The 12859-nt window shown below is 56.5% G+C and overlaps 1 protein-coding gene across 1 annotated transcript; it reads left to right on the top strand.

Annotated features, from left to right (window-relative positions):
* The first annotated feature begins 5413 nt into the window (after positions 1 to 5413).
* LOC107307245 (uncharacterized) lies at positions 5414 to 12139 on the top strand. Its single transcript, XM_015850734.3, has 3 exons — positions 5414 to 5594; positions 5976 to 6697; positions 11654 to 12139. The coding sequence occupies exons 1-3, from the start codon at positions 5414 to 5416 to the stop codon at positions 12137 to 12139; spliced, it is 1389 nt and encodes a 462-aa protein (XP_015706220.2).
* The last annotated feature ends 720 nt before the right edge of the window (positions 12140 to 12859 follow it).

Raw genomic sequence — 12859 nt, 5'->3', positions numbered from 1 at the left:
GTTAGGGGCTTTAGGGTGGGAGTAATGGGGTAGGGGGCAATGGGGTGGGTTAGGGTTAGGGGCTTTAGGGTGGGATGTATTGGGGTGGGGGTTATGGGGTGGGATAGGGTTAGGGGCTTTAGGGTGGGATGTATTGGGGTGGGGGTTATGGGGTGGGATAGGGTTAGGGGCTTTAGGGTGGGATGTATTGGGGTGGGGGTTATGGGGTGGGATAGGGTTAGGGGCTTTAGGGTGGGAGTAATGGGGTAGGGGGCAATGGGGTGGGTTAGGGTTAGGGGCTTTAGGGTGGGATGTATTGGGGTGGGGGTTATGGGGTGGGATAGGGTTAGGGGCTTTAGGGTGGGATGTATTGGGGTGGGGGTTATGGGGTGGGATAGGGTTAGGGGCTTTAGGGTGGGATGTATTGGGGTGGGGGTTATGGGGTGGGATAGGGTTAGGGGCTTTAGGGTGGGATGTATTGGGGTGGGGGTTATGGGGTGGGATAGGGTTAGGGGCTTTAGGGTGGGATGTATTGGGGTGGGGGTTATGGGGTGGGTTAGGGTTAGGGGCTTTAGGGTGGGAGTAATGGGGTAGGGGTTATGGGGTGTGTTAGGGTTAGGGGCTTTAGGGTGGGGGGAATGGGGTAGGGGGCAATGGGGACATGGGCTTTAGGGTGGGGTAATGGGGGGGGGTTATGGGGTGGGTTAGGGTTAGGGGCTTTAGGGTGGGGGGGATGGGGTAGGGGGCAATGGGGGCATGGGCTTTAGGGTGGGGGTAATGGGGTGGGAGTGATGGGATGGGGGTATTGGGGTGGGATGGGGATGAGGATTAGGACTGGGAAGGGGATTAGGATGGGAATGGGGGTTAGGATGGGGATAGGGATTAGGATAGGGATGAAGATTAGGACTGGGAAGGGGATTAGGATTAGGATTAGGACTGGGAAGGGGATTAGGATTAGGATTAGGACTGGGAAGGGGATTAGGATTAGGATTAGGATTAGGACTGGGAAGGGGATTAGGATTAGGATTAGGACTGGGAAGGGGATTAGGATTAGGATTAGGACTGGGAAGGGGATTAGGATGGGGATGGGGGTTGTGGTGGGAATTAGGATTAGGACTGGGATGGGGATTGGCACAGTGAGGGGGCGTGCCGGGAGACGCGGCGTCATGGCCTGGAAGGCAGCTCTATGGACAACGAGATGGGGGTGGGCAACGGGGGGATGGGGGGTTATGGGGTGGGATAGGGTTAGGGGCTTTAGGGTGGGTGGAATGGGGTGGGGGTTATGGGGTGGGATAGGGTTAGGGGCTTTAGGGTGGAGGCAGTGGGGTGGGGGGTATTGGGGTGGGGGTAATGGGGTGGGAGAAATGGGATGGGGTAATAGGGACAAGGGTTTTGGGGTGGGGGTAATGGGGTGGGGGTAATGGGATGGGGGGTATTGGGGTAGGGGTAATGGGGTGGGGGTAATGGGATGGGGGGTATTGGGGTAGGGGTAATGGGGTGAGAGTAATGGGATGGAGTAATGCGGGAGAGGGCTTTAGGGTGGGGGTAATGGAGTGGGGGTAAGGGGGTGGGAAGTATTGGGGTGAGGTAATGGAATGGGGTAATGGGGTGGGGGGCAATTGGGTGGGAGAAATAGGGTAGGGGCAATGGAGATGAGGGCTTTGGGATATGGGGAATGGGGTGGAAGGTAATGGGGTGGGGGGCAATTGGGTGGGTGAAATGGGATGGGGTAATGGGGGCAAGGGCTTTGGGATGGGGGAAATGGTGTGGGGGTAATGGGGGCAAGGGCTTAGGGGTGGGGGTAATGGGGTGGGGGGTAATGGGGTGAGAGGTATTGGGGTAGGGGGCAATGGGGGAGAGGGCTTTGGGGTAGGGGGAATGGGGTGGGGGCCAATGGGGTGGGAGAAATGGGATGGGATAATGGGGGCGATGGCTTTGGGGTGGGGGGGCAATGGGGTTGGGGTAATGGGGTGGGAGGTATTGGGGTGGGGGGCAACGGGGTGGGAAGTATTGGGGTGGGAGAAATGGGGTAGGGGTAATGGGGGGAGAGGGCTTTAGGGTGGGGGTAATGGGGTGGAAGGTATTGGGGAAGGGGTAATGGGATGGGGTAATGGGGGTAAGGACATTGGGGTGGGGGTAATGGAGTGGGGGTAAGGGGATGGGGTAATGGGGACAAGGGCTTTATGGTGGGGGTAATGGGGTGGGAGGTATTGGGGTGGGGGTAATAGGGGGAAGGTAATGGGGTATATGTCCCCAACCCAGTGACCCCAGTGGGGTGTCTGAGTGGTGAGACCCCAATGGGGTGTCCCCGTGCAGTGTCCCCAGCAGAGTGTCCCCAATGGATTGTCCCCAGTGGGGTGTCCCAATGGGATGTCCCCATTGTGGTGACCCCAATGGGGTTTCCCAGTAGGGTGTCCACAACCCAGTGATCCCAATGGGTGTCCAAGTGGGGTGTCCCAATGGGATGTCCCCTTTGTGGTGATCCCAATGGGGTGTCCCCAACCCAGTGACCCTAATGGAGTATCCCAGTAGGGTGTCCCCAACCCAGCCACCCCAATGGGGTGTCCCCAACCCAGAGACCCCAATGGGTGTCCAAGCAGGGTGTCCCCAACCCAGTGATCCCAAAGGCTGTCCCCAACCCAGTGACCCCAATGGGTGTCCCAGTAGGGTGTCCCCAACCTAGAACACTAATGGGGTGTCCCCAAACCAGTGACCCCAATGGGGTGTCCAACCTCAGTAGAGTGACCCCAATGGGGTGTCCCCAACCCAGCGACCCCAATGGGATGTCCCAGTAGGGTGTCCCCAACCCAGTGACCCCAATGGGGTGTCCCCAACCCATTGACCTTAATGGGGTGTCCCCAACCCAGAGACCCCAATGGGGTGTCCCCAACCCATTGACCCAATGGGCTGTCTCCAACCCAGTAACCCCAATGGAGCGTCCCCCAACCCAGCAACCCCAATGGGGTGCCCCCCACCCAGCAACCCCAATGAGTGTCCAAGCAGGGTGTCCCCAACCCAGTGTCCCCAATGGGGTGTCCCCAACCCATTGACCCCAATGGGGTGTCCCCAACCCATTGTCCCCAATGGGGTGTCCCCAACCCAGTGTCCCCAATGGGGTGTCCCCAACCCAGTAACCCCAATGGGGTGTCCCCAACCCATTGACCCCAATGGGGTGTCCCCAACCCAGTGTCCCCAATGGGGTGTCCCCAACCCATTGACCCCAATGTGGTGTCCCCAACCCAGAGACCCCAATGGGTGTCCAAGTGGGGTGTCCCAATGGGATGTCCCCTTTGTGGTGACCCCAGTGAAGTGTCCCAGTGCAGTGTCCCCAACCCAGAGACCCCAATGGAGTGTCCCCAACCCATTGACCCCAATGGGATGTCCCCAACCCAGAGACCCCAATGGGGTGCCCCCCACCCAGCAACCCCAATGAGTGTCCAAGCAGGGTGTCCCCAACCCAGTGTCCCCAATGGGGTGTCCCCAACCCAGAGACCCCAATGTGGTGTCCCCAACCCAGAGACCCCAATGGGTGTCCAAGTGGGGTGTCCTAATGGGATGTCCCCTTTGTGGTGACCCCAGTGAAGTGTCCCAGTGCAGTGTCCCCAACCCAGAGACCCCAATGAGTGCCCGAGCAGGGTGTCCCCAACCCATTGACCCCAATAGGGTGTCCCCAACCCAGAGACCCCAATGGGGTGTCCCCAACCCATTGACCCCAATAGGGTGTCCCCAACCCAGAGACCCCAATGGGGTGTCCTCAACCCAGAGACCCCAATGGGATGTCCCCAACCCATTGACCCCAATGGGGTGTCCCCAACCCAGTGACCCCAATGGGGTGTCCCCAACCCAGAGACCCCAATGGACTGTCCCCAACCCATTGACCCCAATAGGGTGTCCCCAACCCATTGACCCCAATGGGGTGTCCCCAACCTAGCAACCCCAATGGGTGTCCAAGCAGGGTGTCCCCAACCCATTGACCCCAATGGGGTGTCCCCAACCCAGTGATCCCAGTGGGTGTCCAAGTGGGGTGTCCCAATGGGATGTCCCCTTTGTGGTGACCCCAATGGGGTGTCCCAGTGCAGTGTCCCCAACCCAGAGACCCCAATGAGTGTCCGAGCAGGGTGTCCCCAACCCATTGACCCCAATGGAGTGTCCCCAACCCAGAGACCCCAATGGAGTGTCCCCAACCCATTGACCCCAATGGGGTGTCCCCAACCCAGTGACCCCAATGGGATGTCCCCAACCCAGAGACCCCAGTGAGTGTCCGAGCAGGGTGTCCCCAACCCATTGACCCCAATGGGCCGCGTTGTTGACCCCCAATGACCCACCTACCCGTCTCCCCCCATAGGAATCCCGCAGCCGCCGCCGTCCCCGCCGCCCACCTCCCGCTGCTGTAACTGCTGCGCTGCCCAATAGAGTGTCCTCAATGGGGTGTCCCCAACCCAGAGACCCCAATGGGGTGTCCCCAACCTATTGACTGCAATGGGGTGTCCCCAACCCATTGACCCCAAATGGGTGTCCCCAACCCATTGACCCCAATGGGGTGTCCCCAACCCATTGACCCCAATGGGGTGTCCCCAACCCATTGACCCGAATGGGATGTCCTCAACCCAGAGACCCCAATGGGGTGTCCCCAACCTAGCAACCCCAATGGGTGTCCAAGCAGGGTGTCTCCAACCCAGTGTCCCCAATGGGGTGTCCCCAACCCAGTGATCCCAATGGAGTGTCCCCAACCCATTGACCCCAATGGGGTGTCCCCAACCCAGTGATCCCAATGGAGTGTCCCCAACCCATTGACCCCAATGGGATGTCCCCAACCCAGAGACCCCAATGGGGTGCCCCCCACCCAGCAACCCCAAGTGTCCAAGCAGGGTGTCCCCAACCCATTGACCCCAATGGGGTGTCCCCAACCCAGTGTCCCCAATGGGGTGTCCCCAACCCATTGACCCCAATGGGGTGTCCCCAACCCAGTGACCCCAATGGGTGTCCAAGTGGGGTGTCCCAATGGGATGTCCCCTTTGTGGTGACCCCAATGGGGTGTCCCAGTGCAGTGTCCCCAACCCAGAGACCCCAATGAGTGTCCGAGCAGGGTGTCCCCAACCCATTGACCCCAATGGGGTGTCCCCAACCCATTGACCCCAATGGGGTGTCCCCAACCCAGAGACCCCAATGGGGTGTCCCCAACCCATTGACCCCAATGGGTGTCCCCAACCCATTGACCCCAATGGGATGTCCCCATCCCATTGACCAGAATGGGGTGTCCCCAACCCATTGACCCCAATGGGCCACATTGTCGACCCCCAATGACCCAATTCCCCTCTCCCCCCATAGGAATCCCGCAGCCACCGCCATCACCGTCGCCCACCTCCCACTGCTGTAACTGCTGCTCTGCCCAATAGAGTGTCCCCAATGGGGTGTCCCCAACCCAGTGACCCCAATGAGTGTCCAAGCAGGGTGTCCCCAACCCAGTGATCCCAATGGAGTGTCCCAGTGCAGTGTCCCCAACCCAGAGACCCCAATGGACTGTCCCCAACCCAGAGACCCCAATGAGTGTCCGAGCAGGGTGTCCCCAACCCAGCGACCCCAATGGGATGTCCCCAACCCAGAGACCCCAATGGGTGTCCAAGTGGGGTGTCCCAATGGGGTGTCCCCAACCCATTGACCCCAATGGAGTGTCCCCAACCCAGAGACCACAATGGGGTGCCCCCCACCCAGCAACCCCAATGAGTGTCCAAGCAGGGTGTCCCCAACCCAGTGACCCCAATGGGTGTCCAAGCAGGGTGTCCCCAACCCAGAGACCCCAATGGGTGTCCAAGCAGGGTGTCCCCAACCCATTGACCAGAATGGGGTGTCCCCAACCCAGTGACCCCAATGGGCCGCGTTGTCGACCCCCAATGACCCACCCCGTCTCCCCCCATAGGAATCCCGCAGCCGCCGCCGTCCCCATCGAGGTGCCATATTGTTAACACCCCAATGACCCACCCCGTCTCCCCCCATAGGAATCCCGCAGCCGCCGCCGTCCCCGCCGCCCACCTCCCGCTGCTGTAACTGCTGCGCTGCCCCCTCCGGCCCGGACGGTTCCTCCCGGCCGAACCCATCTCGGAACCGGGACCCTCCGAGCCGCAGCCCGTCCCCGCAGCGCTACGGCCGGGCCGCCGACAGCAGCCGAGAGGACGGTACCGAACCGACACCGGCCGTGGCCGAAGCTCTGGGCTCCATGTTGGCTTCGTGTCGGATCCGTTCCCCGTCTCCGGACTCCGCCATCGATCGTTCCTTTATCGCCACCGGGTTGGCGGCTCAAACGTTGGAGAAGTTCTTAAAGCAACGACCGGGTCGGGACCGGAACCTCGAGACCGAAACCGATACCGAGACCGAGCCCAAAAGCGGAGCGATGTGTCACGTGGAGAGCGCGGGGAGAGCGGTGAGCGAATGGCAGCCCCGGAACCGAACCGGGTCAATGACGGGGCTGCGGTGCCGGGGGTCCGGCTGGCACACGGTGCGGGGATGCTGCGCCGCCGTCGAGGTGCTGAGCGGAACCGGCTGCTGGGAACGACGAGGAGAAACAGAACCCGGCGGGATCCAAACGGGACCGAACCGAGGGACAGCGGGGCAGGGGAACCACGCGTGGATGGAGCGGAACCGGAACCGGCACCGGGATGGAAGCGAGACCTGCGGGTGCTGCGGGGCGGCGGGGAGCGGGGGAGCAGCCAGGAACGTGGAGGTGAGACAACACGGGGAGACCAAGGTGGGAAACGGGGGGGGGGGCAATGGGCAGGTGGGACATGGGGGGGCAATGGGCAGGTGGGATATGGGGGGGGCAATGGGCAGGTGGGATATGGGGGGGGGCAATGGGCAGGTGGGATATGGGGGGGGCAATGGGCAGGTGGGATATGGGGGGGGCACGGGGCAGGTGGGATATGGGGGGGGGCAATGGGCAGGTGGGACATGGGATATGGGGGGGGCAATGGGCAGGTGGGATATGGGACATGGGGCAATGGGCAGGTGGGATATGGGGGGGGCAATGGGCAGGTGGGATATGGGATATGGGGCAATGGGCAGGTGGGATATGGGGGGGGCAATGGGCAGGTGGGATATGGGATATGGGGCAATGGGCAGGTGGGATATGGGGGGGGCACGGGGCAGGTGGGATATGGGATATGGGGGGGGCAGTGGGCAGGTGGGATATGGGGGGGCAATGGGCAGGTGGGATATGGGACATGGGGGGGGCAATGGGCAGGTGGGATATGGGACATGGGGGGGGCAATGGGAGGTGGGATGTGGGGGGGGCAATGGGCAGGTGGGATATGGGGGGGCACGATGGCACTAGGTGGGCTGTGGGTCATGGGGGGGGCATGGGGCGATGGCCAGGTGGGCACCGACGGGGGTGGCACGATGGTGATGGGCAGGTGGGAACCTGGGGAGGGGCACGATGGCACTAGGTGGGCTGTGGGACATGGGGGGGGCACGATGGCACTAGGTGGGCTGTGGGACATGGGGGGGGCACGATGGCACTAGGTGGGCTGTGGGATATGGGGGGGGGCACGATGGCACTAGGTGGGCTGTGGGATATGGGGGGGGGCACGATGGCACTAGGTGGGCTGTGGGACATGGGGGGGGGCACGATGGCACTAGGTGGGCTGTGGGATATGGGGGGGGCACGATGGCACTAGGTGGGCTGTGGGACATGGGGGGGGGCACGATGGCACTAGGTGGGCTGTGGGATATGGGGGGGGCACGATGGCACTAGGTGGGCTGTGGGACATGGGGGGGGGCACAGGGCACTAGGTGGGCTGTGGGATATGGGGGGGGGCACGATGGCACTAGGTGGGCTGTGGGACATGGGGGGGGGCACGATGGCACTAGGTGGGCTGTGGGATATGGGGGGGGCACGATGGCACTAGGTGGGCTGTGGGACATGGGGGGGGGCACGATGGCACTAGGTGGGCTGTGGGACATGGGGGGGGGCACGATGGCACTAGGTGGGCTGTGGGATATGGGGGGGCACTGGGCAGGTGGGCTGTGGGACATGGGGGGCACTGGGCAGGTGGGCTGTGGGACATTGGGGGGGGCACGGGGCAATGGGCAGGTGGGCTGTGGGACATGGGATTATTGGGACACGGGATTATTGGGCACATGGGATTATTTGATTTATGGGATTATTTGGGATTATTTGTCACACGGGATTAATTGGGATTATTTGACTCATGGGATTATTGGGTACACTGGATTATTGGGTACATGGGATTATTTGGGATTATTTTACGCATGGGATTATATGGCACACGTGATTATTTTGTACGTGGGATTATTTGGGATTATTTGACTCATGGGATTATTGGGATTATTTGACTCAATGGGTTATATGGCACGTGGGATTATTTGGGATTATTTGATTTATGGGATTATATGGCACATGGGATTATTGGGTACATGGGATTATTGGGACATGGGATTATTGGGATTATTTGGGATTTTTGGGATTATTGGGATTATTGGGATTATTGGGATTATTGGGATTATTGGGACATGGGATTATTGGGATTATTGGGCACATGGATTATTTGGGATTATTTGACACATGGGACTATATGGCACACGGGATTGACTCATGGGATTATTGGGCACTTGGGATTAGTTGGGATTATTTGACTCATTGGATTATATGTCACACGGGATTATTGGGTATTTGGGATTATTTGGGATTATTTGGGACATGGGTTTATTTGAGATTATTTGACTCATGGGATTTTATGTCACATGGGATTATTCGGTACATGGGATTCTTTGGGATTATTTGGGATATGGGATTATATGGCACACGGGATTATTGGGCACATGGGATTATTGGGATTATTTGGGACATGGGATTATTGGGATTATTGGGCACATGGATTATTTGGGATTATTTGACACATGGGATTATATGGCACACGGGATTGTTTGACTCATGGGATTATTGGGCACATGGGATTATATGATTCATGGGATTATATCGCACACGGGATTATTGGGTACATGGGATTATTTGGGATTATTTGGGACATGGGTTTATTTGGGATTATTTGACTCATGGGGTTATATGGCACACGGGATTATTTGGGATTATTTGACTCATGGGATTATATGGCACACGTATTTATTGGGTACTTGGGATTATTGGGATTATTTGGGACATGAGTTTATTTGGGATTATTTGACTTATGGGGTTACATGGCACACGGGATTATTTGTTTCATGGGATTATATGGCACACAGGATCATTGGGCACATGGGATTATTTGGGATTATTTGGGACATGGGTTTATTTGGGATTATTTGACTCATGGGATTTTATGTCACATGGGATTATTGGGTACATGGGATTATTGGGATTATTGGGCATATGGGGTTATTGGGATTATTGGGATTATTGGGACATGGGATTATTGGGACATGGGATTATTGGGATATGGGGTTATTGGGACATGGGATTATTGGGACATGGGATTATTGGGACATGGGATTATTGGGATATATGGGATTATTGGGACATGGGATTATTGGGCACATGGGATTATTGGGATATGGGATTATTGGGACATGGGATTATTGGGTATATGGGATTATTGGGACATGGGATTATTGGGACATGGGATTATTGGGCACATGGGATTATTGGGACATGGGATTATTGGGACATGGGATTATTGGGATATGGGATTATTGGGACATGGGATTATTGGGATATATGGGATTATTGGGACATGGGATTATTGGGCACATGGGATTATTGGGACATGGGATTATTGGGATATATGGGATTATTGGGACATGGGATTATTGGGCACATGGGATTATTGGGCACATGGGATTATTGGGACATGGGATTATTGGGATATGGGATTATTGGGACATGGGATTATTGGGACATGGGATTATTGGGACATGGGATTATTGGGATATGGGATTATTGGGACATGGGATTATTGGATACATGGGATTATTGGGACATGGGATTATTGGGTACATGGGATTATTGGGACATGGGATTATTGGGACATGGGATTATTGGATACATGGGATTATTGGGACATGGGATTATTGGGTACATGGGATTATTGGGACATGGGATTATTGGGACATGGGATTATTGGATACATGGGATTATTGGGATATGGGATTATTGGGACATGGGATTATTGGGACATGGTATTATTGTGCACATGGTATTATTGGATACATGGGATTATTGGGGACATGGGATTATTGGGGACACGGTATTATTGGGACATGGGATTATTGGGACATGGGATTATTGTGCACATGGGATTATTGGGATATGGGATTATTGGGACATGGGATTATTGGGACATGGGATTATTGGGCACATGGGATTATTGGGTACATGGGATTATTGGATACATGGGATTATTGGACACATGGGATTATTGGGACATGGGATTATTGGCACATGGGATTATTGGGACATGGGATTATTGGGACATGGGATTATATGGGATATGGGATTATTGGGACATGGGATTATTGGGATATGGGATTATTGGGACATGGGATTATTGGGACATGGGATTATTGGACACATGGGATTATTGGATACATGGGATTATTGGGACATGGGATTATTGGCACATGGGATTATTGGGACATGGGATTATTGGGACATGGGATTATTGGGCACATGGGATTATTGGGACATGGGATTATTGGGATATGGGATTATTGGACACATGGGATTATTGGCACATGGGATTATTGGGACATGGGATTATTGGACACATGGGATTATTGGGACATGGGATTATTGGGACATGGGATTATTGGACACATGGGATTATTGGGACATGGGATTATTGGGACATGTGATTATTGGGCACATGGGATTATTGGGATATGGGATTATTGGGATTATTTGACTCATGGGATTATATGGCACACGGGATTATTGGGTACATGGGATTATTTGGGACATGGGTTTATTTGGGATTATTTGACTCATGGGGTTATATGGCACACGGGATTATTTGGGATTATTTGACTCATGGGATTATATGGCACACGGGATTATTGGGTATTTGGGATTATTTGGGATTATTTGGGATTATTTGGGACATGGTCTTATTTGGGATTATTTGACTTATGGGGATATATGGCACACGGGATTATTTGTTTCATGGGATTATATGGCACACGGGATTATTGGGTACATGGGATTATTTGGGATTATTTGGGACATGGGTTTATTTGGGATTATTTGACACATGGGATTTTATGTCACATGGGATTATTGGGATTATTTGGGACAAGGGATTATTTGGGATTATTTGGGACATGGGATTATTGGGATTATTTGACTCATGGGATTTTATGGCACACGGGATTATTGGGTACATGGGATTATTGGGCACATGGGATTATTGGGACATGGGATTATTGGGTATATGGGATTATTGGGATTATTGGGCACATGGGATTATTTGGGACATGGGTTTATTTGGGATTATTTGACTCATGGGATTATATGGCACACGGGATTATTTGGGATTATTTGACTCATGACATTATATGTCACACGGGATTCTATGTCACCTGGTGGCACTCAGTCCTTGTCACTCACCCCACACCCCCGCCCCACATCAGGGGTCTCACACCCCCCGTAACCCCCCCCTTTTCCCCCCAGCGCCCCCCGTCCCCGCCGTGTCTCACCGCCCCGGATCCGCTCCCCACCCGCCCTCGTAGCTGCGACTGCAGCGCCCCCCGGCGGCACCGCCACGAACTGCGCCGCGAGCTCCGCGTCACCTCCAGGAGCTGCCACGGGCCGGTGGAGATGGGGGGGGGTCCCAACCGACCCCCCCCGGATCGATGCCCCCATCATCATCATTATCACCACCATCATCAGCCCCCCCCCCAGCAGAGCCGCAGGGCCCCCCCCCGGCCGTGCCAGCCGCTGAACGCCGTGCAGTTCGTCACTAAGAGCTTCGAGCTCAGGGCGCACAGAGACGCGGCCAAAGCGGAGAGGGACGGGGGGAGGGTCGGGAGCCCCCCCGGGGGGGAGGGGGGAAGGTGCGGGTGTTGCTGCTGCTGCTGCTGCTGCTGCTGCTGCGGTGGTGGAAGGGGGGGGCAGCGGGGGGGGCACGGGGAGGAGGAGGGGGGAGAATGGAGATGAATAAAGAGATGGTGGTGAACCGAACCCATTGGGGTCTATGTGGCTGTTTTGGGGGGGGGGTGTCGGATGAGGTTATTTTGGGGGGGGGGGAGGGGGGGCTCCTTCCAAACTGGAATGAAGGGGGGGGGCACTGGGGGGGGGGGAATGGCACTGGATAAAGGGATGGTGCTGACCGACCCCCCTTGGATTCTATATGGTTCTTTGGGGGGGGGGGTGTCGGATGAGGTTATTTGGGGAGGGGGGGGTCTTCTTCCAAACTGGAATGAAGGGGGGGGGGTAGCGGGGGGGGGGCACGGGGAGGAGGAGGGGGGAGAATGGAGCTGAATAAAGGGATGGTGGTGAACCGAACCATTGGGGTCTATGTGGCTTTTGGGGGGGGGGGGTTGTGCTTTGGGGGGGCTCCAGCTGGGGGATGTGGTTTGGGGGGGGTCTTCTCTATCCTCCCATTGAGGGATGAGGATGATGATGGAGGGGGGGTCTCATTCTACTGCTGGGGACAAAAAGGGGGGGGGGGTCTCCTCTGTCTTCCCCATTGAGGGATGAGGATGTTGGGGGGGGTCCCTCCCAAACTGGAATGAAGGGGGATGGGACTGGGGGGGGGGTCACAGAAAGGAGGGGGGGTGATGGCACTGGATAAAGGGATGGTGGTGATCGACCCCCCCTTGGATTCTATATGGCTCTTTGGGGGGGGGGGGTTGTGCTTTGGGGGGGCTCCTGCTG

The sequence above is a fragment of the Coturnix japonica genome, unplaced genomic scaffold (assembly GCF_054131305.1).
Source record: "Coturnix japonica strain WE unplaced genomic scaffold, WE-NBRP24 Scf054, whole genome shotgun sequence".
Taxonomy (NCBI): Eukaryota; Metazoa; Chordata; class Aves; order Galliformes; family Phasianidae; genus Coturnix; species Coturnix japonica.
The sequence above is the reverse complement of the archived record's forward strand: the minus strand, read 5'-3'. Positions and strand labels throughout refer to the sequence as shown.